The sequence below is a fragment of the Aspergillus ambiguus genome (assembly GCF_047715705.1).
Source record: "Aspergillus ambiguus strain CBS 117.58 unplaced genomic scaffold BDV59scaffold_1, whole genome shotgun sequence".
In the NCBI taxonomy this organism is placed as follows: Eukaryota; Fungi; Ascomycota; class Eurotiomycetes; order Eurotiales; family Aspergillaceae; genus Aspergillus; species Aspergillus ambiguus.
This window is the reverse complement of record NW_027395514.1, coordinates 1,415,695-1,443,452: the sequence shown is the minus strand read 5'-3', so window position 1 is coordinate 1,443,452 and position 27,758 is coordinate 1,415,695. Positions and strand designations below refer to the sequence as shown.

The 27,758-nt window shown below is 54.5% G+C and overlaps 9 protein-coding genes across 9 annotated transcripts; 2 read left to right on the top strand and 7 right to left on the bottom strand.

The window, feature by feature from the left end:
* Nucleotides 1–257: 257 nt before the first annotated feature.
* sec16 (COPII coat assembly protein SEC16) lies at nucleotides 258–5,821 on the bottom strand (the record flags this gene model as incomplete). The annotated part of the gene is made up of 2 exons (XM_073692941.1): nucleotides 258–838; nucleotides 895–5,821. The coding sequence occupies 2 exons, from the start codon at nucleotides 5,819–5,821 to the stop codon at nucleotides 258–260; spliced, it is 5,508 nt and encodes a 1,835-aa protein (XP_073553386.1).
* Nucleotides 5,822–6,467: 646 nt separating this feature from the next.
* On the top strand, nucleotides 6,468–10,712 carry BDV59DRAFT_167219 (aminophospholipid-translocating P4-type ATPase NEO1). Its single transcript, XM_073687858.1, has 2 exons — nucleotides 6,468–8,531; nucleotides 8,580–10,712. The coding sequence occupies exons 1-2, from the start codon at nucleotides 6,734–6,736 to the stop codon at nucleotides 10,547–10,549; spliced, it is 3,768 nt and encodes a 1,255-aa protein (XP_073553385.1). The 5' UTR covers nucleotides 6,468–6,733; the 3' UTR covers nucleotides 10,550–10,712.
* On the bottom strand, nucleotides 10,701–12,821 carry BDV59DRAFT_6842 (putative MFS sugar transporter). The gene is made up of 2 exons (XM_073696904.1): nucleotides 12,074–12,821; nucleotides 10,701–12,005 (listed from the first exon to the last, which is right to left on the bottom strand). The coding sequence occupies exons 1-2, from the start codon at nucleotides 12,636–12,638 to the stop codon at nucleotides 10,912–10,914; spliced, it is 1,659 nt and encodes a 552-aa protein (XP_073553384.1). The 5' UTR covers nucleotides 12,639–12,821; the 3' UTR covers nucleotides 10,701–10,911.
* Nucleotides 12,822–13,756: 935 nt separating this feature from the next.
* Nucleotides 13,757–15,256, bottom strand: BDV59DRAFT_167217 (uncharacterized protein). Its single transcript, XM_073687857.1, has one exon. It carries the CDS (start codon nucleotides 15,068–15,070, stop codon nucleotides 14,345–14,347), a length of 726 nt encoding a protein of 241 aa, XP_073553383.1. The 5' UTR covers nucleotides 15,071–15,256; the 3' UTR covers nucleotides 13,757–14,344.
* Nucleotides 15,257–15,756: 500 nt separating this feature from the next.
* Nucleotides 15,757–17,242, bottom strand: BDV59DRAFT_6824 (ribosome biosynthesis protein MAK16). The gene is made up of 2 exons (XM_073696902.1): nucleotides 17,127–17,242; nucleotides 15,757–16,991 (listed from the first exon to the last, which is right to left on the bottom strand). The coding sequence occupies exons 1-2, from the start codon at nucleotides 17,186–17,188 to the stop codon at nucleotides 16,076–16,078; spliced, it is 978 nt and encodes a 325-aa protein (XP_073553382.1). The 5' UTR covers nucleotides 17,189–17,242; the 3' UTR covers nucleotides 15,757–16,075.
* A 154-nt stretch (nucleotides 17,243–17,396) lies between these two features.
* BDV59DRAFT_6800 (FAR11/STRIP family protein) lies at nucleotides 17,397–21,067 on the bottom strand. Its single transcript, XM_073696898.1, has 5 exons — nucleotides 18,855–21,067; nucleotides 18,691–18,803; nucleotides 18,486–18,643; nucleotides 18,307–18,436; nucleotides 17,397–18,257 (listed from the first exon to the last, which is right to left on the bottom strand). Exons 1-5 carry the CDS (start codon nucleotides 20,799–20,801, stop codon nucleotides 17,441–17,443), a joined length of 3,165 nt encoding a protein of 1,054 aa, XP_073553381.1. The 5' UTR covers nucleotides 20,802–21,067; the 3' UTR covers nucleotides 17,397–17,440.
* A 147-nt stretch (nucleotides 21,068–21,214) lies between these two features.
* On the bottom strand, nucleotides 21,215–22,037 carry BDV59DRAFT_197512 (phosphatase PAP2 family protein; the record flags this gene model as incomplete). Its single annotated transcript, XM_073692940.1, has 3 exons — nucleotides 21,215–21,678; nucleotides 21,748–21,937; nucleotides 21,990–22,037. 3 exons carry the CDS (start codon nucleotides 22,035–22,037, stop codon nucleotides 21,215–21,217), a joined length of 702 nt encoding a protein of 233 aa, XP_073553380.1.
* Nucleotides 22,038–22,222: 185 nt separating this feature from the next.
* On the top strand, nucleotides 22,223–24,740 carry BDV59DRAFT_206916 (RBR-type E3 ubiquitin transferase). Its single transcript, XM_073694886.1, has one exon. The coding sequence runs from the start codon at nucleotides 22,711–22,713 to the stop codon at nucleotides 24,622–24,624; it is 1,914 nt and encodes a 637-aa protein (XP_073553379.1). The 5' UTR covers nucleotides 22,223–22,710; the 3' UTR covers nucleotides 24,625–24,740.
* BDV59DRAFT_206912 (uncharacterized protein) lies at nucleotides 24,740–27,648 on the bottom strand (the record flags this gene model as incomplete). Its single annotated transcript, XM_073694885.1, has 4 exons — nucleotides 24,740–25,864; nucleotides 25,933–26,698; nucleotides 26,733–27,583; nucleotides 27,633–27,648. The coding sequence occupies 4 exons, from the start codon at nucleotides 27,646–27,648 to the stop codon at nucleotides 25,065–25,067; spliced, it is 2,433 nt and encodes an 810-aa protein (XP_073553378.1). The 3' UTR covers nucleotides 24,740–25,064.
* Between the last annotated feature and the right edge of the window lie 110 nt (nucleotides 27,649–27,758).

The following is a 27,758-nucleotide window of genomic DNA, read 5'->3' as shown; positions in this document are numbered from 1 at the left end:
AGCAAAATCCAGTATGTAAATGCACATGAGAATATATAAAATACAAGGATGACCAAGATTATTGGTCACTCGAGAAGGTCCGAAAGACAAGTCGTATCCCCGGGGGAGACACATTATGCAAAGACTTTTTGCATGCTCGTAGAACAATTCTATGGTTGGCGGAAAGCCGGAGTGCGCTTCATGATGAGCAGTAAAGCAAAACGCAGTGAAAAATAGTGTGGTAGTTGGTCGGATGAACCTGTGAAGAACAAATGGGCTCATTTCGCCATCACGTCGACGTATCGGCCCTTCTTCTTGGATTTAGCCGTACCACCCTTCCGTACCTGAGGTGCACCAAGCAGGTCGTCAATCGAGCTTGCAGTGCTCAGTGATGTTGCTGGACGAGGAGGGGGCCCTGAAGAACTGCCGGGTGGTGTCGGAACGGCTGCACCAGTGGAGACGGATCGAGGCACAGAATTGAGGAAGGGAGGCGGCACACCAAGCGACGACGGTGCTGGACTGCCGGACTGCGATGGAGGAGCTCCAGCAGAGGATGTGGGCCGGCTGTCAGCTCCTGGAGGCTTGGGAGACACGGCAGGCGGGGGAGCACTACTGCCGCTGGCAGTTCGGCTAGGCGGTCCTGCTGCCCGTGGGGGAGGTGGCGTGCCACGAGATACTGTAGCACTGTTGGGATCCTTCTTATTAACCCATTTCTTGAGCTCTTTGTCGTAATAGAATGAGTTCTCTTCCCCGAGCTTAGCGCGAATAGGACCGCCGGAATTGTTGTTGTCTTCCTTTTTGCCTCCGCCGAACCAGCCAGGCCACCAGGATGATTTCTTCGGCTGAGGCGCTTTCTTGGCTGCGATGAACAGTCAGTCTCTGCACAGGGGCAATCGAAAATAGGGAGATGCTTACCTTCAGCCTCAGCAATTTTCCTGAAGTTCTCGTCCGCTTCACGGTCCTTTCTTTCCTTCTCTGCCTTCTGAAGGGATGCCGCACGAGCCGCCAGGTCGTCATCCTCATCGTCGTCCATGAACGATTTCTTCTTCTTCAGACGGTCATTGTCGGACGGCTCGCTGGTCGCATCATCATCTGGTGCAGCCGTTGTCTCAATAGACGGAGGCTCGTATCCAATGTTGGAGCTAGGTGGCATATAACTTGACTCAGTGGTGGGCGGCATATAGCTAGATCCACCCGTTTGTGAGTCCATCATAGATTCCTGGTTAAATTGCTGGTAGAATGATGGCCCACTAGAGGGCAGGTATGGAGAAGAGCTCATCGGGGATCCCATTGACGCGGCAGGATAAGACTGAGTAGCAGAATTCTCTTCAACAGGAGCAAGTGGCATGTACGATGTTTGCGGAGGTGTGGACTGATATCCGACAGCAGATGGAGAACCGTAAGGCGCACCTCCCTGGTAGAATGGGCTTTCCATAGGCGCAGCAGGCTCTTGGGAACCTCGGCGCTGAGGGAATGGAACCCCATAGGATGATGAACGTTGAGAGTCCATAGAGGAACGGCCACGAGGTTGTTCCGGGGAAGAATTTGGCGCATATTGGCTACTTGGCTGATAGCGAGAAGGTGCGCTGCCAGAGATAGGTTGGGCTGCAGAAGCCGCATACGGTCCGTACAGATCTGTGACCGACGGGGATCGGCTAACCGTGGGAGTCCCAGTAAACCTGGCAAAGGGACCGACATCACCTTCTCCAGCCTTCCCAGAGCCAGTCGAGGCTGCATCGCTATCATCACCTGCAACAAAGCTGTTGAACTTGGCCCACATCGAACCAGACACCTTTTCCATGCTTGGCTTTGAGATCCAAGAAGAACCACCATCATTGGCAGTCTGTCTAAGGCGAGCCGACAGCTCGTCTACACCAAAGAGTAGGTGTGGGTTGTAGTATCCAGAAGGCTTCGTGGTGGACTTCAGAGACGCTGCGATGGCGTCACAGTAATGCTGAGCCTCTGCTGTGGAACCGCGTTCCGCGAGAGACCAGGCGTGCAGAAGTTTAAACGCCAGGAGGTGGGGGAGCGTTGCCGTGGGAGTCCCCGCAAGGATCGTTGTAGCATACTCGTATGCCTCTGTGAGCAGAAAAGCATCCTCATCCTGCAAGACAGCCGAGGACAAGTGCTGGTGATCAGCACCAAGGAGCACGATGCCTGACTGGGGGTCATCGGCTCCGCCGAACACTGTAGCGCGCGAGAAGATGAAGCAAATGTGTGCGGCTTCTACACGGCCATATGACAGGAGAAGCCGGCCCAGAGAGAGAAGCGCCTGGTGATCTTCAGGGGTGCGGTTGCCCAATACCAACCCAAGGGTATCTCTCCAGCTGTTCAAGCCATCCAGAGCGTTCTTGGTTGGACCATGGCCGTCGACCTTGCTAATCATCTGCAAGCCAGCTCGCGCGGACGGAGGAACAAGTTCATCAATGCTTTCCTCGACATTGCCTGCGAAGATTTCATAAAGCGCTGCTAGAGATTCGGTGTTTCCACTTGCAGACCTGACTTCGCGCCGGACAAATTCTTGTACCACTTGCTTCCAGACAGACTTATCTAGGGTCGATGCAATGATCATTGCATGTCCCCATAGACGGTTGTCCACAGCAACCCAAACAGCCTTCTCTCGATCCCCAAGAAGTAGGCAATTGCGAAGATTGCTAACTGCCTGAGAATCCACAGCATCTGACTGGGATGGAGCATCGAAAGACTTGAATGTGCTGAAAGTTGTGGCAGAGGAGCCATAGGTTTGATCGGAGTCCTTGACATCTTGCAAATGAGGGAAAATGACCCCACGTAGAGCCTTCTGGATGTTCTCTAATCCTTCCAGAGATCCATCGTGCTCGACCAAAATCCGAATTATCTTCCAAAGCAAGACTTTCTCGTCGTGACGCATGGCAGAATCTGGATGCAATTGTGCTGCTTCTGATATCCCCTCGTTTTCAAACTGAGCAATCTTACTAGACAACCAAGCCAGCAAATCCTTCTTTTTCGACTTGCCCTTGAGGGGTCCAGGGTGCTGAACAATACTATCCGTCGTGGGAATCCAATCACGGAGCTGGTGTAGTTTAGCTTCACCAGGAGCAGCCATAATCTTCGGGCCAGCCTGGCCAGCTGTGTAACGTGGTATGTGCTTTGGAAAGCAGGACACGAAAGTGCCACCAAACCCAAAGTTGACTATGGGTGCTCCTCTCCACCTTTGTAAAGGATCCATTTCTTGTCCGTCAGTGGGAGGGATAAACTCCAGTTGTTGCGAAGCGACACGGTTATGAACAGAAGCCTGCGGAGGAGCATAGGGACTATTTGACTTTGTCGGAGAGCCAGAGCCATGGACAGAGGCCGGTCTCTGCAAAGGATCAACGGATGGCACTGACAACCTGGGGCCTAGCATTTGCTGGCTAGGAGATTGAGTATGTGATCGGCGAGGCGGCATAAATTGTGATTCCGCAGGTGCTGACGTAGAGATTGGAGGAACGCTACTCATAGGAACCACACGTTTGGAGAATTCATCTACATATGCCGGGGGTGCATATGGATTCCGGGGCGGAGAAGTCTGCTGAGGAGCGCCCGGTACATCCCCGCCTGTCTGAATGTCCACGGCAGCCGCATCGCCGACGGGTAATCCGATATGAGGTTCATCAGGCTGCTGCTGTATTTCGATTTGAGGCCCCGAAGTCGGTTCCTGCTCTGCAAATGACGGCTTGCGAAGGTCCCCCTGCGGCTGATAAGATACTTTTTCATGATACGCTAATGGGCTTGACGTCCGGGGCTGGAAAGGCAGAACAGTCGCCTGACCAGGCCCACTGAGGGGCTGAGAAGCGTAGCGATTGCGAGGCGGGGGGGCAGTGGAAGGAGGAGGCGCCGGAGAATATCGAGGAGATTGCGGGGGCTTCACGCCCCCTTGTAGGGAAGGAGGCTTGGGTGAATACCTAGACGCGGCACTGGGCGCATTTGATGCGCTCGGCGGAGCAGGAGCCAGGAAATTCGCATATGGGTCCATCTTTTCTGGTTGTTGAAACTGAGAAGGGGCAGGGCCAGGAGCATCAACTGCAGGCGGAGGAGGAACTGCAGCATATGGGTTGGCAGGCGGCGGTGGGACTGGTTGAGCCGTTACAGGGACTGTACCACTCTGGGCAGGTGTGTAACGACCTGAACTGGAAGGTCTAGATTGGGGTTTCGGTGGCGGCGGAGGCAATTCTTCGTAGAAATTCTTCGGGGGGGGCACAGGAGCACTTGGCACGGTTCCCATAGGGGGCGTCGGCATTGAGGGTCCCTTCGGGGGAGGGGGGGGAGCACCACCAGTGGATGGAGGGCGAGGTACGTTGTTCCCAGGCACCATCATCGGTCTCACGGTCGCAGCCGGTCTGCGAGGTCGAGCTAAATCTTCAGGCAGATCGTACGGGGATTTGTAGCCTTCTTTGGAGCGTTCCGCGAAGCTCTCTGCTCTATTGGCCGCAGGTTTCGGCGGCTGAGGCGCAAAATAGTTTGGCGCAGTAACAGTGTTGGCCGAGGGAAATGCCTGTGAATGGATGCCTTGGAGTAGATCTGACGTAGACGGTTGGTGCGGTGTATAAGACGTCGGCTGGGGCTTTGGCCTGACGGCACTCTCGGGCGTCCCGAAAGGACTACTCAGGGCAGGGGGGCCGGCCTGAGGTACTGCTCCATTCACATCCTGGGTTCCCGAATCATCCCCAGCTTCATCTTCCAGAAGCATATCATCGTCATCGTCTAGTTCTGCTTGCCAGCGAGCGGCCAAGTCTTCCTCGGGACCTTGTTCAGGTTCCTCGTCCGAGAGCTCCGCCTGCCACCGAGCAGCCAGCTCTTCATCAGATGGGGACTTGTCTAGCTGGGTTCCTGATGCTGCCGCAGCCAAAATACTGTCGAACTCTTGGACCGTTGGGGAAGCATCACTGGCAGGAGACTTCAAGGTAGCATCGAGAGACCCCAGAACCTGCGAAGTACTTTTGCGCGTCATATGAAGAGAAGGCCTAGACCTCCCTGCCGGGGGGGACTTCTGAACCTCGTTAAAGAAAGCGCCCTCCTCGTCTTCATCGCCGTCAAATAGTTGATCGATCCGACTTTCCTGGTTCGCGGCTGGCTCAATCGGCGAAGAGACGTCATCATCCAATAACGGGACGCCTTCCTCATATCGAGACTCCGATTCGGGCGGCATATAGATTGGCTTGGTTTGCGTCTTCACCTGATTAAAGAAATCGTGTTCACCATCGGCGGAAGTAGGGCTGCCCCAAAGATCATGGCTGGTAGCGGGAAAGTCACCATTGGTGGAAATGGGAGTTTCCTTGCTTTGGTGATGCGGAGTCCATGCGGAAGCGTCCTGCTCCTCCGCCGTTTGGGAATGACTGTCCTCGGCCCACGACAGGTCTGGCGCATCCTGGGTGGGTGGGAACGCTGAATCCTTGCTTTCATGCGAGAACACGTTTCCTTCGTCGGTCGGGCCAGAGACGGTTTCCAAGGATCCTTGGTGCTTTGGGGTATCCTCGAGGGTATCCACTGCTGCAGGTGGGATTTCAGGAGGGCTTCCCTCGAGCTGGCGTGGGATTTGGTCTTGGGCGATCATGTTCGGCCGAGTATCGACACTCAGAGACGGAACGACTGTCTCGGTAACATCACACGATGCGCCTTGGTGTAGAGATTCGTTGTTCGAATCAGATCGATCCTGTTCTGGGGTGGAGGTAGGTTGGGGGACGTCAAGAACGTTCTCTATCGTAGACTGTTTCACATCGGTTGTCGTAGTCGTCGATAAATCACCAGATTTCATCGGCGCCGAAGACTCATCCTCAGATCGTAATGCCGGATTCCATGATGCGGACTGATCAGGAAGCGCCATGGTTGCTAGAGATGAGCCTTGAGCCTCCACCGCAGGGTCAGTGCCAGATCGAAAAGCGGACACGTTTTGCTTAGGGGAGGATCATACTCACCCTGAGGGTCAACGCGGCAACGGGCAGAGGTATAGGGGTAAAAGGAGGATTAACGAGACATGGAAACGTGCGAGGCGACAGGAAGAAAGACGGGATCAAGAAGAGAGAGCGATCAGAACGGATGCATCACAGGAAGTCGAGGCAGGAGAACGAGGTGACAGCATTACCGAGGGAGATGGCGCGTTTTGGTCGCGACGGAGAGCCGTGATGGACTACCGGCAGGCGTCATAAAGTGCCACCTATGCGTTTGCTGGCGGCGCACGGCTGACTCAGCGGTATTTATGCAGGCCACACAGCAGCAGCAGCAACACCACAACACCATACGCAGTACATGTAAACTACACCACCATCGGCAGAAACATGCGTCTTGACGGTCCTGCTGGTCGTACATTGTCCTCCCTTCGAGTAATCTGCCCGCAGTTCTCCCTCTCGCTCCCCTCCCCGTGCACATCGCGCTGTTTCATGATGATGGTTGAGGACCGCCACGGCCAATCATGTGATCGGAGCTGTCTCCGCCTGCCATCATCGCATTCCAGGCCACGATATTATCAGGACTGACTCCAACAACGGCTCAACTCGTCTGGCTGGATATATCCCCCCTTACTCGCCGGAGTTTCTCTCGTACATCGCCTCTCATCGTCCTACACCACCCCTTTTGGTTCGACACCTCCAACTGCCCGCCATCGATCAACAATGGTCCCGCGGAACCACCCTGCTGGCAGCTCACAGTGACATGATCTTCAGTGCTGGGTGCAGGAGCTTGAGAATCTCGTCTCTCCCATGAGAACCCGGCCCTAAGATTCGCGATCTTTCCGTTCATCATGCCTTCATCTTCCGATTATCTCCATCCTCGCAGTCGCACCAGCATCGCCGGTGACTCCGGCTCCGACACCGATCTGGATCTAGAGGAGCTCGACCCAGCCACTGCACAAATCCGAGATGAACCCCCACGTTACAGAAGCCAGGGGCCCGGGATAGCGCTCAGGAACCTGCGAGTCGGGGTGGGAAATCGCATGTGGAAGCGAACCCCTTCCGGTCTCCATCGAACTTCCGAGGATATGGAAGGGTTACTAGACGAACGCGCCGATGACGGACTACGGAGATCACACGCGAGCTCACGCAATTATACGGATGACGATGCGCCACTGCTGCACGAGGGTCGTCGTAGCTCCACTCGTTCTTTCAGAGATGATGACCGGGTATCACCACCCAGTCGCCGATTAGGGCTCTCCGGTCTTAAAGCCTCGCTCTTCGGATCTTCACGTCGGTCTGCAGGCAATAGCCACCCGGAAACCAAACCTCCTCGAGATGTCCTCGTGGGCCAGGCGCAAACGTCCAAGTACCCCGCCAACATCGTTTCCAACGCGAAATACACCCCGTGGAGCTTCCTACCCCGGACCTTATACAACGAGTTTTCCTTCTTCTTCAATATCTACTTCCTTCTTGTCGCGCTCTCACAGATCATTCCTGTTCTTCGAATAGGCTATATGTCGTCGTACATCGCACCTTTGGCCTTCGTTGTCTCTATATCCCTGGGAAAGGAAGCGTTGGATGATATCGGCCGACGGAGGAGGGACGCAGAAGCAAACGCGGAGGAATTTACTGCTCTTTCGTTTGATAGTTCCCTCCGCAGAAGGTTGCATCAGGGAGATTTCAGTCCGGACAGTGACGGCGCAATTGAGGTCACGAAGCGATCACGAGACTTGAAGGTTGGCGATGTTTTGAAAGTTCGCAAAAACCAACGCCTCCCTGCGGACGTTGTGATCCTCAAGAGTATGTCGAATGACTCGACCACTGTCACTAAAGCTCCCGTGGCGGAGCCTACCGACCTCCTTCATACAGAACAGGCACCTGCCAATGCAGAGCCTAGCTCGAGTGCAACACCAGACGCTGCGGATGCGTCTTTGGCCAGCGATACCTTCATCCGTACGGACCAGCTGGATGGAGAAACTGACTGGAAACTCCGCCTGCCCTCTGTCCTGTCGCAAAGCCTCTCCTTCAGGGACTTTCCCAGGTTGAAGGTCACCGCCAGCGCGCCGGACAAGCGGGTCAATGAGTTCGTTGGCACTATCGAACTGGGACCCCCGACTGGTTTCTACGACCCTCATCTCAAAGATGACGATAGAGAGGACGAGAGCCCACAAGCCAACTCCGCCCCTCTTACAATTGACAATACCGCCTGGGCCAATACTGTCCTCGCCTCCAACACGGTCACGTACGCAGTCATCATATACACCGGCTCTCAGACTCGAGCCGCTCTCTCGACATCACCCTCCCGCTCCAAAGTGGGGCTTTTGGAATATGAAATCAATAACTTGACTAAAATTCTCTGCGCATTAACCCTCACCCTATCCGTCATCTTGGTTGCTTTGGAAGGCTTCCAACCGACCAACGACAAGGAGTGGTATATCGCGATCATGATCTACCTAATCCTCTTCTCCACAATCATTCCCATGAGTTTGCGGGTCAACCTGGACATGGCAAAGTCCGTGTACGGAAGGTTCATCGAACGAGACAAAGATATCCCCGACACTGTGGTGAGAACGAGTACCATCCCCGAGGACTTGGGCCGAATTGAATACCTCCTCTCGGACAAGACGGGGACGTTGACCCAGAACGGTAAGTCGAACCTTTCCTTTTCAGGCTATCTTCAGCTAACCATAATAGAAATGGAGTTGAAGAAGATCCATGTTGGCACTGTCTCCTATGCAAATGATGCCATGGAGGAGGTTGCGTCGTATATCCGACAGAGCTTTGCAGGCAACTCTCTCACGACCCCTTCGGCAGCCTTCGGAACCCAAGCTGGACTTGCAGCGGCTCCACGAACGCGGAGAGAAATCGGTTCGCGGGTCAGAGACATCGTTCTAGCCCTTGCTCTTTGCCACAATGTCACGCCGACTACGGATGAAGAAGACGGCGTAAAAGTAACGAATTACCAGGCTTCGTCACCCGACGAAATCGCCATAGTCCGCTACACGGAAGAGGTCGGGCTTAAGCTGTCTTACCGTGATCGCCAGTCCATCGTGCTCGAATCTACTCATACCGGCAACGTTGTTGTGCGGGTCCGTATTCTGGAGATATTCCCCTTCACGTCGGACAGCAAACGCATGGGCATCATCGTACAGTTCGAGACTGATGAGGAAATACTCGAGTCGCCTAAAATGGAGAGCGAGATCTGGTTCTACCAGAAGGGTGCAGACACGGTCATGTCTTCTATCGTTGCGGCCAACGACTGGCTAGACGAGGAAACTGCAAACATGGCTCGAGAGGGCCTGCGCACTTTAGTTGTGGGTCGGAGACGGCTTTCCCAGCAACAGTATCAAGAATTCACGACGAAATACAAACAGGCTTCGCTTGCGCTGCAGGGACGAGACGCGGGTATGGCCAAGGTGATCAGCGAGTATCTCGAACGCGACCTAGAGCTCCTAGGAGTGACCGGTGTCGAGGATCGGCTGCAGCGTGATGTGAAGCCATCGCTCGAGCTTCTCCGTAATGCGGGAGTCAAGATATGGATGTTGACCGGTGACAAGGTTGAAACGGCACGCTGTGTAGCGATCTCGGCCAAATTAGTCGCCAGAGGTCAATACATCCACACCGTCGCGAAGGTCACCGACAAGTCTAGCGCTCAAGAAGCGTTGGATTTTCTGCGCAACAAGACGGACTGCTGTCTTCTCATTGATGGTGAATCTCTCTCTCTCATGCTCGGCCAGTTCAAATCATCCTTCATTTCCGTCGCCGTCCTTCTCCCCGCCGTCATTGCCTGTCGATGCTCCCCCACGCAAAAGGCCGAGGTGGCGGACCTGATCCGACACCACACAAAGAAGCGCGTCTGCTGTATTGGGGATGGTGGAAACGATGTCTCCATGATCCAAGCTGCCGACGTAGGAATCGGAATTGTTGGCAAGGAGGGACGTCAGGCCTCTCTCGCAGCCGATTTTAGCATCACACAGTTCCATCATCTCACCAAGCTCCTGGTGTGGCACGGGCGCAACTCCTACAAACGATCCGCCAAATTAGCGCAATTCATCATGCACCGCGGTCTGGTCATCAGCGCCTGTCAAACCATGTACAGCATCGCCAGTCATTTCGATCCGAAGGGCCTGTTCATCAATTGGCTCATGGTCGGGTACGCCACGGTGTACACAAACGCGCCGGTCTTCTCGCTCGTCTTCGACCGCGACGTGGACGAGCGCATGGCCAATCTCTACCCGGAGCTGTATAAGGAGCTCAAGACGGGCCGCAGTCTCAGCTACCGGTCCTTCTTCGGCTGGGTGCTCGTCTCCGTCTACCAGGGTGCCGTGATCCAGGGCTTATCGCAGATCTTCCTCGACACCATCACCGGCCCGCGGCTGATTAGCGTATCCTTCACGGCCCTGGTACTCAATGAGCTCCTCATGGTCGCCATCGCCATCACCACGTGGCATCCGGTGATGATCTTCTGCATTGTCGGCACCGCCCTTGTTTATGCCGCCAGCGTCCCCTTCCTCGGGAGCTACTTCGACCTCAAGTACGTGATCACGGTCGACTGGGTCTGGCGCGTCATCGCCGTCTGCGCGGTAGCCGTCGTCCCAGTTTGGGCCGGGAAGCTGATCAAGCGGTCTTGGAGCCCGCCCAGCTATCGCAAAGTGCGCGGTTGAACATTCGCTATCGATTTCTCTACGCCCTTTTCTTTATGTCGTCAGTTTTCTCACATGGTCTTGGGTGTTTGGAGCGATTCTTTGCTTCATGTACTATGTTTTGTCACCTTCGTCACCTTCCTTTAGATATAGACTTGGAGAATATCATTTCATTTACTTGAGCCAGAAGGAAGCGAACGACCATGCGGTCAGTGAATGCCAGACGAGTATCTATTCAACATATGAATGTAGACCACGTATCGCGTCAGTGCGAACACATAATGCATAAGTCATAATCATTCAAAGTAGATAAGCTAACGACATGCAAGAAACCTCAAGCAACCTCCACCACGCAGCAAACTGCATCCCACCGGGAATCCCCACTAAGCACCCGGACTGAAGACCTTCCTGAGCCGGAAGCGGGACAGATCCCGAGCGACCTGGGCGGTCTGCTTGACGTTCTCGCGGACAATGGCCGAAGTCGGCCGGGAGAAGAGCTCGTCGATTTCCTCGAGCGACTTGTTCTTCGTCTCGGGCATGAACAGGATCTGGTAGACCCAGCCGACGGCGGCAATGCCGCCGTAGAAACCCAGCGTGAGACCGATGCGGGTCATCGACTTCATCATGCCGGTGAAGTTGTAGGTGACGATGAAGGAGCAAAGGAAGAGGTTGGCGTCGGCGGTGGTCATGCCGTAGCTGCGCAGATAGGTCGGGAAGACCTCGGCGGGCACGACCCAGGTGAGACAAGAGTAGCAGCCGAAGAAGCCCATGTAGAGGATGATACCGGTGAGGTAGAGGCCCTCGGCGGCGGCGGGGTAGCGGTTATAGTCGATGGTGTAGCCTGCGCCGACGAGGACGAGGCCGATGAAGAAGCCTGGCAGCATGGCGTTGGCCCAGTAGCGGCGGCCGAACTTCTCCATGTACATGACGGCGGGGATGGTGCCGATGAGCAGGGAGCCGCCGCCGACGAGCGACATGAAGACGCTGGTGCGCTCGTCGAAGCCGATGTTCTGCATCAGCGTGCCCATGTAGTACATGACGGCGTTGACACCGGTGAACTGGCCCAGGAAGACCATGGCGTTGGCGTAGACCATGGCGCGGCGCGCGCGGGGCTCCGTGAAGAAGTCCATCCACGCGAGCTTCTTCGTCTTGGCCTGCTCCTCGTTCTCGGCGTCCACGGCCTGCCGCATGCCCAGGAACTCGTCCTTGGCTTCCAGCGTGTCGAATCCGCGGATGCGCTTCCACACGGCGTAGGCCTGCACCGGCTTGTCCTTGTGCATCAGGAAGCGCGGGCTCTCGGGGAGGAAGAGCATGCCAACGAAGAGGATGGTCGAGAAGACCAGCGACGAGCCGAGGATGTAGCGCCAGTTGCCGGGCACGTCGATGAAAATGGCCGCCACGGCATAGCCGAGGACTTCGCCCAGGGCGATGTTCAGCTGGTACAGGGAGACGAGGTTGCCGCGGATCTTACTGGGCACTGGGGGGTTGGGGTTAGCGGGGTGTGACGACATTCAGGATTGCCCGAGAAGGATGCGATATACATACCACATTCCGCAACATAAACGGGGACTGTACCACCTTCCAACCCGACGCCCATTCCGAGGACGAAACGGCCGGCGAACATCATGCCGAAACTGATGGCACCAGCCTCCAGGGCGGCACCGATGGTGTAAAGAATGCAGGAGACGATGATGGCCATGCGGCGCCCGAGATACTCGTTCGCGGGGGAGAGAATGAGAGCACCACCCACGGCACCAAGGGGCATGCCGGCGTTGATGAGACTCTGTTCCCAGTCGTTTAGGTCCAGCGATTCGGGCATCATGAGGTTTGCGCCGCTGATCAGGGACTGGTCCAGGCCAGAGAGGAGACCACCCAAAGAGGCAAAAGCGACCAGGACGTAGGTGAAGAACGCAGGGTTCGAGAACGTAAAGAGAACCCCTGACGATTTGACCTCGCGCAGCCGTTCCTCAAGCTGCTGGAGCTCGGCGTCCATAGCCGCTTCATTGAACTCTTCCGTTGCCTTGGGATCATCCAGGACATCGTCCATTTCCAGGGCGGTAGCCTCTTTGTGGTCGTCATGAGACGCCTCGACATCTTTCAGGGAGGTCATGATGGCGGGATGAACTGTATGGACTGGCACTAGATGTTCGCTTTTGCACGGTCCTCTAGTAGCTATAGAGAAGATAGACCCAGGAGAACAGACGGAAACCCAGTCCGAGAAGTCAACGCTCACGGGAGACCGGCCAGGAAGCCCAGGGCACCCGGCCCGACTTATAAGGACGTTAGTCCCCGGTCGACTTGTGCGCGGCCATCACCTTACTACGGAGAAGCCAGGTCATGCCGGCCGAATGTGGAGCCATGACGGTGCCAGAACGGCAGCACATTGGAGAAGAAGGGAAAAGAGAGGGGAATGGGAAAAAAAACCCGCATACCGTAAGGGTGGGGATGAAGGGGTCGTAAAGTTCGTCCGGGGCGCATGACGGCCACTCGCAAGGAGTCTGGAGAGAAAGAATGGGGAAGAAACGGACAGGGCATCTCCATTCCCCACAGGCACGGAGAGAATCGAGACGGGATCGAGAGTATCCCCGTGGGACGAAGCCGAAGCCGAAGAGAGACGGTGGAACCTCGGGGAGACTCCGGGGATTCTCGTAATTTGGAGGTCTTGAAGTGGGATGAGGATGATATCCCAAAAGGGCAAATCTGATGCCGGTCTCGGAGAAGTTGGAACGCCCAGCACGAGAAGCGTCGCTGCCGAGCCTCTAATTCGTCTGCAGGCTCGTTAAGATTTGTCGCTGAAGGCTTGGGTGGCACGACCATGGTTGGCGATCTCCACCGGAGTGGGATGGACTAAGTAGACGGATGGAGTGTCGTGTCGTTTAGTTCGCAGACGGCTGTACGTTCTGCCGGAGGAATTCTTTTACTGTCTATCCAGGACTCTAGGTGGTGCTGTGGAATGACGTGCATGTTAAGGAGGGATAAAATAACATGTCTGCGTCGTATTCTATACACTCTTTGGGTTAGTTTATAGCCACGGTGCAATTTAGGGTCTTCCACGTACCCTATGGTAGCCCTAACTGAACGTGGTACATAATACTAACTAGAGCACAACTACCATGTTAAGCCTGGCAGAACATAGACCATCTTGTTACAGTAGATATCCTTTATGTCCAATGCTTCCAACAGACGTAGTATGATTATGAGTTAGGGTTAAACAGGCTCTGACTCCAGTGGGAAACTCTCAAACAACAGCGCGTAATGTGATATCACTGATAGCGCGTATAGCGCCTCCACAACATTTGCCTTCTCCTCGTCATTCTCACAAAGATTATAGAGCCACTCAGGGAGCGCGTATGTTCTCGTGGATATCGCCTCCTTCCAGCGATCGCATGCTGTCCTCTTCACGAACACCCCCAGAGATCGAGTGATAGTCAAGCAATTAGGTCTCACCACGTGAAAGACAAGATGCATTTGATCTAGAGTAGACCATCAAGAGAATAGAGGTGGTGAGATGGTGGTGAGGATGAGAGAACCGGAGGAACACGGAAAAGAGACATGGGTAGTCTTGGAGTAAGTAACACCTAGTGAATGAAACGACTATCCAGCCAATTTTATTCACTGTGACGATGCTCAGCCCCAGGGTCTAGAGAATTAATTTCGTATAGTAACACAGGTATGGATCAAAACCATCTCCTTCCAATCCAAATCCAGGACCAACCAGCAGCACCCAGAGGATCTCGCGTATGTACATGACTTCTCCGTGTATTACTCCGGTGGATAGCAACTTCTCTGTCCATTCTGATGCCCCATCCCATCTCCTTACCGTCGCCCAGGCATCCCAACAGGCTTCCGCGCAGTAGGATCGCCTCCATAATACGGCGAACCCGACCGACTACCGGGGGTTTGGGCGGGACTGGGGGACCGGCCGCCCTGTAACCTCGCCCGGAGTCGATCCTGAGCCGACGCGGCCCGCTCCAGTGGTTGCGTGCCAGGCAATCCTCCCGAGACAGTCTGGTAGGACCCGGCTCGTTGGCTGGGCAGCGGTCGTGCTCCAGCAGGATGCAGCGACTGTGTCGGCGGGTATTCCATCGGGGTCCCTGGGGCGCTTTTGGCACTGGTCAACGGAGGGGCACTACCCGTACTGCCGGGAGTCCCTCGTCCTCGTCGCAAGCTAGCTGTCTGCGTCGCTGGTGGTTGGGCCGCACCCGAATCTCCCCAGAGGTCGCCTAATCCGCCACCACTACTGCGTCCGTACGCCGGGGCGCCCGGTGCATTCCCATAAGAACCCGGTTGAATCTGCGAGGTCGCGATGGTGCGGGCGGGCGAGGGGAGAGGCGCTTTCGGGTCTGGTGGGAGCCAGGACGGGAATGGACGGCCTTTCTCGGTGTAGTACGCACGTAGAACGTTTGAGATGTGGGAGCAATCTTCATGGTCTGGGTCGTCGCCCTCGTCGCCAAGGGTGATGGCGCGACGGAGGGAATTCAACCGCGTCCCCAGATTCGATATCGCGGAGGAGGACGTTAGGGACGAGAAATACGAAGTCATTCCGTCGGTGGGGGTTCTTCTCAGTGGGAGGCGACAGCTGGGCTGGTCGGAAGATCGCGGCGTAGTCTGGAAGAAGCGCGATCGAAGAAAAGAGACAACACCAGAAACACCAGAATACTAACGCAGGACAGATAGCAGCGCGAAAACAAGAAACGGGACACGAGATGCCGGAGGGGGAATCAGGACATGGTGGTTGAATGATCAGGGTCGAATAGTGACGATGATCCGCTCCACTTGTTTCAGCGGCACGTGATTACCTTGAGCTTATCTACAACAGTACTCAGTAATAGAGTACTCTGGGCAGTAGATTCTGACAATTCGAATAAGTAGTCAACTGTTCATCGGTGGAGAAGTCAAATACCCAGAACTGCCCAGCTTTGACAAGCTCACGGCAAGCGATTCCGCCTCCTTGCAATCTATATATTCCTGAAACATATAGTGATGAAGCCCCAGTATAGGCGGTTCTAGTGTCTGGGCAAATACTTCAAGCTGTACCGGAGACCCAAGCCATGGTTTTTCGTCATAGATACGTCCTGGAGAAATCGATGCTTAGCATATTGGCCATGGAGACTGCAGGAGGACGGCCTATATTCTTCATCTTACTTCCGCTTCCCTTCTGAAGAGAAGCCCAACGTGAACTGGGCAACTTCCCCCAAGTCGACACAATCGAATGGAATAATGAATGGGTAAGAGACAAGAATTAGCATAGTTTGTATAGATTTGTTGTGGGTCTCCATCCGAAGTCAAGAAGTCAATGGGCTCTCCAAGAACGAGCCTGGCCGTGCAAAAAGACTATCAAGTCTATAAACGTTGTCCAACTCCATTATGTTGACTATAAACACTATGCATAAGCTGGGTATGACAACCCGATCGCAGCAGCAGAATATCGGAAGTATCACACAAACAAAACCATACAACGCCAAAAACAAACCCCATGGCTTTTCTTTTTCACTCCCTCCATCTTCACACAGAATTGCAATGGAACCCCTATCGTCCGTCGTTCCCTTAGGCCAGGACGTTCTCCTTGCCAGTGCCCTCAGTCTCATACTCGATCTCAACCCGAGGGCCCTTCTTGCGAGGCTTGGCCTGAGGAGCAGGACGCTTCCGCTTGAAGCCCGGTTTGGGCGTCTTGTCCTCCTCGTCGCTGGCGGCTTCACTGCCTTCCTCGTCGCTGTCGTCACTCTCATCCTCGTCGTCCTCCTCGTCGTAGTCATCGCTCGAGTCGGCCGAATCGGCACCCAGCCAGTCCTCAATATCCTCCAGGTCCTCCTCATCCTCCAGATCACTCACATACTCCACCTCCCCAACACCCTCTTCCTCCTCGTTCTCAATCTCCTCTCCATCATCCAGATCCTCATCGCGCTCACCCTCACCTGAGCGTTCCAATCCCCGAAGCACCTTCTTCCAGATGCTCTCCTCGACATTCAGCGGCCGGTCACCGTACGCACCGCTGCGCAGCCGCTCAATCAGCTCGCGCTCAATCGCCCGCTCCACCTTGGCCGCGGACTCGGCCTTCCGCTCACGCGTCTCCTCCCGACGGCGGATCTTCGGCGCCAGCTTGGGCACCACCCGCTCGCCCAGCCGCTCGTCCTCCTTCGCCAACTTCTTCATGCGGATCGCCACCTGCGTCAGCCGCGTCAGGCGCTGCTTGCACTTGTGCACCAGGAACTTCGGCCAGTAGATCAGCCGCTCGTCCACCTGCTCCAGCGCCTTCGCGTAGTTCGACGACAGCCGTATCCGCTCCCACCATTTGCTGGGCATGTGCGCCCGCTCCACCGTCTTCATGTACAGGTACATCGCCCCCGTCTCCGGGTCCGAGCGCACCGTCGCATACCGCGAGTTGGCCAGCGGGCAGGACTGCCGGTTGCACAGGCCGCTGACGTTGTATTCATTTCGACAGAAATTTTGCCCTTTCGTTGTCCTGTTGTTTTTATTGCCATGTTAGTTTTTTTCTCTTCGGCTTGCATTTCTATGTGGTTGGCGTATGGCGACGGTCGACAGACAGGTCCATAGAGAAAATCTTGGACCGCCCTCAGGAAAGATTCGTTCAACTCACTTTAGCTTGTAGGAGCAGAACTGCTGGTTGATCACCTGCCAGACAATCTCGTCCGACGACATGTTGTTCCAGATCGGACAGCGACCTCGCTGTAGGACCTCGGGGTGCGTTGGTTGGGAGGTTTGAGTCCGGCCAGACTTTTGATGGTTCAAGAAAAAAAGTTGCCGCTGCGATGGTCACGTGAGTACCTCTTATCGATAAGACAGCCATACAAAAGCACTCTATAACAAACACTATGGGGATGGATACACTTGAAATGTCCTGAAAATCATCTGCAATTCGTCTATCGGGTATTGGTTCTAGTAGCTCCCACATCACCAGCCTTCCATCTGCATCGGCGCACCCTCCCATTCCGTCCCATTCATTACCTGTCCAATATCGACGTCCTCGCCATTCATCATCTCCTCCCCGGCAAACCCCCATCCCATGGCCTCGAGTTCCCGAGCAAAGAAATCCCGCTCCTCCTCCATCAGTGAGGCCCCTTCCTCGCCACCCATCACGTCCTTGTACCGTCGCAGATGCCACCAATGGGTGAGTCCACGCAGCGCCTGCTCCAGCGGCAGAGCCTCCTCGACTTCCGCGTCAATGTCCGACCCGGCGAGCCAGTCATCGCGCAGTTCAGGCCGGCAGTAGAGGTAGATGGCTGTGATTACGCGCATATTACTCTGCCGCCATTTACGACCACAGTACGGGACCTGCGACTTGAACAGCTTGAGTGTGTAGAACCGTAGGTGCGGGTCAGGGATCTTGAGCCCCTTCCGAAGAATCGTGCTCGACTTGTACTGCACGAGAAGAAGACACCGATGCGCCTTATTCCGCGTGATCTTTTGCATAATGTGCAGGTAGTTGATAGCGGAGAAAAAGTTGCGGAACGAGAACACGGTGATCGGCTCTTTAGGTGGCGGCGCCGTGGGATATCCCAGCTCGTCGACCTCCGGGCGATGAGAGCCCTCGCAGAAGTCAGGGGTAGGTTCCTCTGGCGATGGGCCTCGGACGGATGAAGTGCCAGCCTCGGTGTCTGGACGGTGTCGAGCAATCGGAGGAGGGACGGCCTCGTCATCGCTGGATTCCTCGTCGGTTGACGGCGACTCTGGTGGCTGTTCCGAGTGTATATGGCAGAAATGGAAAAAACTGGCTACAGTTAGTTTGTGCAAGGTTCTCCCAGCTATGGAATGTTTACCCTAATTCATCGCGGTCGTTCTTTTGTGCCACCGATTGATCGACATCCTGGTGGGCAAACATTTTCAGAATCAAGGGGAGGTAATTCGAATCCAACAGCAGCTGCGTCATGTACTCGAATTTCAATATATCTAGGATGTATTAGGGTATCCCTTCTATTCTCTACTGGATTTAACTCACGGGATCGTTTGAACCACTTGACCAGGAGGAGCAATGATGCCGAAATGGCTTTCCCTGTGATTTCGCGTAGTCGAGTATTATCAAGCTCCTCGAGGACCGCATCGAAGTCCACGGCCGGATCGTGTCGGGCGAATCCATTGACCGCGTTGTAACTATCACTGGACTCTGTTAGGAAAGCTTTAGCCAGCCGTACAGAGCTACATACCTCATGCTTTGGCCGTTTTGCGCGTTGGCTTGGTTTACCATCGCACTGACATTCGTCAAAATGACCTTCAAGAAGACAATCGTGATGGACTGGAGATGCACAAGTGCGTCGGTCTGCAAAGGCGTTAGCGATGACCTCTCAACGCTAATGGGCATCCGACTCACGTAGAAGTTCTCAACTGCGTCCAAACGGCCCTGAACATCTTGGTTCTCGGTTTCTTTCTGCGACGGCCATGCGACACTGGCCTTCCGATTTCCTTGTAAGTCAATCCCCTCTAGATCATGAGCGAGTTCGTCCGCTGTATTCTCTTCTGACGCGTTTCCGCTGTCGTCAAGCCACCAACCACGATCATACTTCATAAATCGCTCTCGCTCCTCCCAGAGTTGGCGCATGGCTCGTGTCATCTTGACACGGCTAGAGAAGAGCTTTCCGGCCTCGATAATCGAGGCAGGAACATCACTTCCTTCCCACTTCTTTCCTACTAGCACATCCTGGAGCTCGGTAGTACCCTTGCCGCCAAGGTCGTTGCTGGAATTATCGAGAGGAGGGTACATGAAGGGAAAGTTCTGGTTTGTTTGATAGTTTTGCTTCTTGCCTGCCTTGCCGCCGGGTCCAATGGGAGACGGCGGAGGCGAAGGTGCTGGGGTTGCGATATGAACAGACTGGTGAAGGATTGAGCCATTACCACCCGCGATGGATGGGCCGACTCCAGAAAACAGACCGTTGGAAGACGCTGCTCTACTCGGGTGTTGCGGAAGAGGAGGAAGGATAGAGCTATTTTCCAGCTCAAGTGGGACCACTGGTGGCGGCGGATTGTATGAAGGGTATTTTGATGTGATCTCTTGTCGAAAAGAATGGTAGTCGAGAGGGGAGGCAGTTAGGAATGGAGTCCTCCGAGATGAACTGTCCTCTTCTTCTTTAAATTTCGGTTCCAGTTCTTCCTTGGCTTTCTTCAGACTGTCACTTCCTCCAAAGAAAAGAAGTAAGGACTTCCAAAAGAGGAGGATGACCCTCGTCAGTGGAACGTTAGTAGCATCGTCCCATCGCAACCGCGCGATGATTTCAACCAAGAACACCAGCAAGTTAGGCCTCTGCCCCATGAGTGTGTGTCTGATAGGGGAATTCGAAGCATCACGCGATTCCTCTCTCCGACCGACCTCTACGGTCAAATATAAAGCTGTGAGGACTAGGTTGGCCTCCCGTTCTGAAACTGCGAGTGAAGATTGGTTTACTTCGATGCCCGCTTGGTCGAGGTCATTACTGGAAGGATTTCGAGTCTTTTCAAAGGCCCGGTATAGACACTCGAATAAAGGTCCGATGCCGGAACACTCATGGAATAGTTTCACATTAGTCTCCATCCACTTGATCTGGAGCGACTTGGGTTTTGGGTCCACAGCCTGAGACCCATCGTCGGGGTAATCATCTGCAACTCTGCCCGCCGTTACCCCCCATATACCAGTTACAGCGTAGCAAATAGCTTCCAAAGCCTCGAGGCGAGCAAATACTTCACTTTCCCGTAAGCCTTCGACTGCCTCGCTCATGAATTGCTTCCGTAGATCATCAGCGACATCAATCCACGGAACACGAGAAGAAATCTGCCGATGATCGCAGAATAAGCTCCACTTCTTTTCGAAAGACGACCGCATTCCGAGGAGCATGGACCTATCAAAGTCGCTGTACTGAAACCATTCTTCAATCTCTTCGGCGAACGGCTCGGTATCGGCATATTCGAAAGCATACGCGGGCTGCTCTACCCTGGGCATGTCCTGAACCAACTGCCTGAGCTGAGCCAAACTGAGCGAGTCCGGAGGCCGTTCAATATTTTGCTGAACCGGCGCGGGCGGTGGTGGCTGCAGTGGAGGGGGCGGGGCAGCGGCATCGCGACGCAATTCTGGACGTCGCGGGAGAGGTTGAGGTTCCGGGGGACCGCCCAGTGCAGCAGAGGGCGCAGATTGTGAAGCTTGCTCCTGTCTCAAACCCTCAGCAACTTCCTCCATCAACTGGTCGTCCGACACGGGGCTAATGTCAGTTCCGGTCTGGTCGACCTCATCAGCCCGGACAATATGAGGGTCCTGCAGTGCCGGATCGGGAGATACAGCGGTTTCGTCCATGTCTATAAACGGGGGCTTCCTCCGCTAGAGTGATATAACACGGATAATGGGGTTCGCTTCCACAGAGGAGAAAGGCGGTGATCAACAATGGATGGACAGGTTGTACGGTGTTGAGTCACGGAGTCGAGAACACGGAGGAGCGAGAACCCATGAAACAGGCTGTAACATGGTACTCATTCGAAGCAGAAACACATGGTGGGAGGGCAGTTCACAGCGATGACGGAGTGCTGTTCCGGCAGCAATCGTGGGCAACGATCATCACCGCCGCGGGACTTTTGAGTTAATCTCCGCGTAGGGTCACGTGCAAGGTACCAATTACGCCGGAATGTTGTCATCCAGAACAAATCATACACTAGGGGTATCACACCATTAAGAAATATATGTATATACTCCATATATAATCGAAAATCCGATCACTCAGACTTTGCGGCAAGATGCTCACCATTTCCTCGGCGTCTCAACCTCCGCTTCGATTCCCATCGTTGCCAACCAGCCTCAGTCAGATCTTCACTCACGACCAGATCCCGTACCCGGAAGAACCTAGCCAACTCCAAATCCAATATCCAATCTATCCATCCATGAGCCCGAAGGAGCCCGGTTATGGAAAACCAAGCCAAGGCACACACGACGCCTGCGGCGCAGCCGGCGAGAACCTGTCGCGGAGTGTGATAGTTCAGGTAAATACGACTGATGGATACGGCGGCTGCAGCTATGCTGATTCCGATGGCGAGAACGCTCCGCATGCAAAAGGAGAGGGCAGATGGGGAGGAGGGATTGGCAGCGTGACGAGATAAAAGGAATAGACCTAGGTATATGGCGAAGTAGGTCATGAACTGCGCGTGGGATGAGGGCATTCCGTAGCCTTTCCCGAACATTTCTATACCATCAATCAGTCAGTCTTGTTGGTCAAGTTGGAATCATAGGGGAAGAGGCGGTGAACACATACGCTTCGGTCGTTCCTCCTTGATGATCCGTTTCAAGACAAAGTTTAACGCCTCACAACCCATCTGCCCGGCGAACATGAGGAGCACTTCCGCCTCGCGTGAGGACCATATGAGAGTGGCGTAGACCACGCATAGTGCTTGCGGAACGAGGGCAAGCCACGCGGATAAGAATGAAAGAGGGTCGTTGGGGTTCTGCAAGAGTGGTTAACGAGGGACTGGCCAGGAAACACCTAGAGGCACTTACATAGTGGACGTGTGTCAACGAAAACGAAGCCACTGGAGTGTCGTCCATGGCGATGGAAGATGCTCTGGCGCTGGACAGCAGGAGTCAACAATCACGATATGGTGATAAGACACCGCCTTCCTAATTACCCCGTCAGGCCAGTATGCGCCAGATGTCAGGTGACCTCTTATCAGTGCAGCACGTGATCTGGCGGGGAATTTGAGATATCGATTTCACAGCTTCAACAAGTCTAACTCTTCGCGATCATGAACCAGGAAAGTCCACTGGGCAGCAATTCTGCCTGATCGATTCCCCTCGTCGACTGTTCATGTCCCGTTGGCGTCCATGAGAAACCATGACTGATTTCGCCTTCTACTCCCATCTTCTATCTTCCACCGTTCGAGTATCTTCCATCCATCTCGCCCGCTTGACGACCCTATTACCTCCATGATTCTCCCGAGTCTCCTTTAGTTGGTGGATTTTAACCAGAGGTACCTCATTATTCGCCACTTTGCCCTCCTTATTTTAACCTACTCCGAAGTCGCTAATCCCTGGTTTAGTCCTTTAGTTCTCCCCCTAATCGTCTTAGCCATCCTCTCAACCCTTGTTCGGCGTCGGTTTTTATGGCGAAGGAATGACGGCTATACTCTGTCACATATACTATGGTCAACCTTGGGACACTTGACGTTCTCTAAACTCTTTTTCTACTGCCATCTTTATCGATCTCCCCCGATCAGTCACAATGTCCGATATAGAAGATCTCCCAGATGACGACCGCTCCATGGAATTGTCGTCCATCACTGCAATCTTCCCGGAGATCACCGTTGACCCGTTATTGCCTTTCCGTGCCACATTCGATCTGCCCGTCAAACCGGTGACGCCTTTACGAGTGTGTTTCCTGCAACAAGATGCGGAGATCCCAACAATCCTGACGCCACCGACATCCCTCGACACCAGCGAAAGCGGATTCGGCTCTGAGTCTATCCCCGGCCCTATCAGGAATGCAGCGACCGCCGACGCCGACAAAGATGTCCACATAATGTCTTATCTCCCGCCACTGCGACTCGAAATGGACCTTCCCGACGGCTACCCCGCCGAACGGCCCCCGATCATAAAGCTCAGCACCGACCCTCCATGGCTGCCAGCTCCAGTCGTCTCTCGCCTCATAGATGATGGAAGACGCCTCTGGGAGGAATGCGGCAGGAGTCTCGTGATCTATTCATACATCGACCATCTGCAGCAACTGGCAGATATCACATTTGGAATCGACGGCATCCCTGATGGCGACCTGCAGCTCCCCCGCTCGCTAAAAGTTGCCCTCCTCGACTTCAACAACAAGGCTGAGCGTGAAAAATTTGAACAGGAAACCTTCGAGTGTGGCGTCTGTCTAGAGCCAAAGAAGGGTGTCAATTGCCACCGTCTTCTGCTCTGCTCCCATGTCTTCTGCGTCCCTTGTCTCCAGGACTTCTACAACAACTGCATCACGGAAGGCGACGTCGACAATGTCCGTTGTCTAGATCCAGGCTGCACGAAGGAACAAGAGGCCAAGGCGAACGCGGACGCCACCGCGCCAACAAAAAAGCGAAAAAAGATCGATCGCACCCTGAGCCCCAGTGAACTTCTCCAGATCCCGCTCGAACAGGAAACCGTCCAACGCTATGTATTCCTCAAGCGAAAGAAGAAGCTCGAAGCCGATAAGTCAACTATATACTGTCCGCGCAAATGGTGTCAGGGTGCCGCACGCTCCGAGAAGCATCCAAAACCTACAGATCCTATGACTGACGATCTTGACGCCTCTGACGCCTCCGATGATGAAAGCCGAGCTTTCGACCCTCTTGGCGATGAAGGACAGCTGCCCCCCATGGCAGAACGCGTTGCCATATGCGAGGACTGCAACTACGCCTTCTGCTGCGTCTGCAAGAAGGGCTGGCACGGCGAGCTTGTGCGGTGTTTCCCACGTCGTGAAGCGGAGCTGTCGGCCGAAGAAAAGGCTACGGAGGAGTACCTCCGGAAGTACACCTCGCCGTGTCCGACCTGCAACGCCCCCTGTCAGAAACGTATGGGCTGCAACCACATGAAGTGTTTCAAATGCGACACTCACTTCTGCTACCTGTGCTCCAGCTGGCTGTGCGAAGATAATCCCTATCGTCACTACAACGACATCAACAGTGGCTGTTTTAACCGGTTGTGGGATCTGGAAGGCGGCGACGGCATCAATCCCGATGGCGCGGAGGCCCTGCATCAGATACCCGACGATTTGCTGTTCGACGACAGCGACGACGACGACCAGCCCGCGTGGGATTTCCAGGACGACAACGATAACGTCCCTCCGCCACCGCAGCGACGACGACAACCACCACCGCCTGCGCCTGTGCCCCCCAGAGTCAACAATGAGGGAGGCATCCCCGGAAATCGAGCGGGACGAGGAGGCAATGCGAATGGCCTCGACGCGGCTGGCCGCGCCGCAGCGGCGGAACGTCAAGCTCAAGCCCGTGCGATGGCAGAAGTTCGCGGTCGTCCGGCTGTGGGCCGCGCCGGACAACCCGTTAATGGGGATGGACCGGTCCATCGGCCAGGTCTCCAGAGGTTCTTAGACTTGGTCATGAATGACCGAGAGGATGAGTGGGACAGTGATGAACTCGATGATGATTTCTAACACCCAGTGATGATCTGTTTGCATGCGATATCCAGCGAAAAGTTGTGTACTACCTGGGACCCCTTTGTGGTCGTTACGCCTTGATCTTGAGCATTGATGTTACCCCCGATTTATGATGATGTTCTTACTCCGTACATAGCAAAGCGCTTTCGTTATTGTTGGCGTTGACTGGTCCAGCTGGGAGCGCCTCTAGCTATTTCTACCAACGAGGTTGCGCGAAGTACCCAGGTCATGGAAGATGTATATAGTATCATGTTTGCAGGCGCAAAATCAATCCATTCTCAACACTACACCTTGTACCAATATACAGTCAACGCCCATCAAAAATTCAACTGCCTATTAGTTTACCAGGTGCGCCTTCATTCCGCTATGTCGTTTACAGCCATGGGCAAATCTATCTACAGGGAAAAGTAGTAACACCGAAATACAAATTTTCACACCTAGACGACGAGATAGTCGTCCTCGCTCTCGTCATCCGCCGCAGTATCAGTGACATTCCAGTTGTACCAGAATTCATAGCTCATAAGAGTATGGTCCGCATACATGAGAAGCAGACGGTACCGGCGGGAGGGGTTCCATCCGCGCCAGCTCTCCTCGGGCTGATAGGCACGGGTGGCTTTAGCATGGCACTCCGGCAGCGTCAGCGGCGGCTGCTGCTGTGCGTTGTCTGACAATCCGTCACGGGGAGTAATCATCGGAGTTGAGGGGGTGGAACCGGAAAACTGGGATGATGATATGTTCGCATCGTCTCCGGGACGATGTCCCGACGAGCCGCTCTGGCTGGGAGTATCTGATTCGGTGGTGTGTCTGTAGTGGAAGGAGAGGTTGCTGTCACTCACGGCCCGAGGGATATACGGGACGTCTGGGGGCATCTCGAAGCCCTGGATGGGACTGACGGTCATGCCGAGCAGCGGAATCAATGGACGGTCGCCGTACTTCTCCTGGGTTTCGAATGGGACGACCCAGTCGACGCGGAACGTGAGTCCGGTGTCTTTTGATTCGGTCAGGGTGATGATTGCGGCGCGTCCTTTCTGGGAGGCTGCGACTACGATGCCGTGTTCGGGGATGTACTTGACCATGTTGAAGCGGTCGCAGGCCCGGATGGAGGTGATAGGGTGGGTGAAGGGTTGCCGGAGGGGTTCGCCGCAGACGACAGTTGCGTGGGAAGCAAATGGGTGCGGGATAAGACGGATATCTGTCTGTGAGAAATGCAGAATGGGGAAGTTTGCGTTCATTGGTGCTGGAAACAATGCCAGTCATGTTAGCATGAGATCTCAGAGGGTTATGGGACAGGAGAGGTTGACATACGGTCAAGAACTTGGTATACTCCCATGGGCGATATGCCATCATCGGAGGAGCCGTCCTCCGCATCGTCCATGAAAAGATCGTCCGTCTCCTCATCTAGGGCGTATTCGCCGAAATACTCATCCGCTTCGGGGATGTCTCCGCCAAGCGCCTCGAGGAGAGCAACTTGTAAGAACTCGGGAGTCGTTAGAGGCCCGGGGCCAGCCTGGATAATAGCATTGTCGGATGCGTCATCCGAGTCCTCGAGGGCCTGGAGCAATCGATTACCGCTGACAACACCGCTGTGTTGACTGGGAGCGGGTTGCTGCTGGACATCCATATCCTCATCGGACTCGCTGTGGTAGCTGAAATTGTCACCACGTACTGAGCCATCTACGGCTCGGTGGCTAAATGTGTCAGCCGAATGGGAAGGACGGAGGTTTCGAGCATCGGTATTTGAATGGTGCGTATATGAGACTGCGTCGTTAAATGGTGTCTGATTTTCTGTGGACCGTCTGTTGGTTGTTGATGCACTGTTGATGCAGCAATCTGCTTCAAAGATGTCGGGTAAGATTGCCTGTTCTGGCTCTGTCTTGGCCGCAGGGGGGAAGTAGTTGTAGAGATGAGACGCATTCGGGACGCGAGTTCTCAGCTTTGTCAAATCGAGAACAGCTTGGCCATTCTTCAGGCGACGTTGGGGTTGGCCGCCACACGCCTGTTCAGTGGTCTTGAGAAAGTGAAAGGTCCGTGGGTCGAGCGCTATGACCGACCAGCCTCGTTCACTACTGAGCTTGTCAGCAAAGACACATATTCGGAAAGATCACAGCGGAGTCCCACTCATTGCGAAGTGTCTCAGGAAAGGACCTGAATGTGACATCATTGAAATGGTACACGTTAAACGGTCCGAGGCTCTCCCAGACCTTCCACACTAGCAGCTTATTATCGATGTCGGTGCTGACCATCCAAGTCCCGTTCGGGTCAAGATCGCAGTTCAAAAAGGAGACGGACGGAATATTGGAGAAGTGGCCCGTGTACGTCAACTTGATATTTCGCGTGCGGTGTCTGTCGGGCATCAGCTGACGCAGTTGGGCAAACTGATCGTTGTTTCTGATATGCAGCCAGGTCTGGCCATAATCGGTAAAGTCACCATCACCCTCCCCCTCGTCCTCCTCTGGCTGGCGGTCCAAATCATCGCCATTGGTTGCTGCGGGATTAACCAGCGCAAACGCAAAAATGGTGATGAGTCCCGTGTTCGCTGATACAGCAATGAGACGGGCGAACTTGTGAATGGCCAAGCCCCAAGCGCTGGCATCGACATACTCGACAAAGAAAGGATCCACTTGAGAGCCATCCAACGGGCGTTCTTCCTTGTTCTCTGCAGCTCGCTTCAAGGCCGAGTATATAGCCTCAACACGATACCCGCAGACGTTGCCAGAGTCAGTAACGAGTAGTAGGACTTCCTCGCGGCCCAGATCATCCACAAGGATATTGTTGATTGCATGTGGTGTTGCCGGTGAGATATAGCCACCACTATAAGGATCTTTCATGACCGGGTTGATTTTCATTTCAGGCTTGGAACCCAGGGTCTGAAAGGATCCTGCGGGTTCCCAAACATAGATTTGATGACTGTACGCAACGAATAGGAGGTTGCGGCGTTGGGACAGGGCAGTCTTTACTAATTAGCTTTATTATGCTCTGCTTGAGACCCGGCCGGATTTACATACCAGGTTGTTTCTCCATGTTGCAGTCTGGGGAGGATATGAATCATCTGCTCTAAACACGGCGGGGTCAGCTAGATTCACGAAGCGGAATAAACCAGCTTACAGAGAGAACTAGCCAGATGTTAGTAT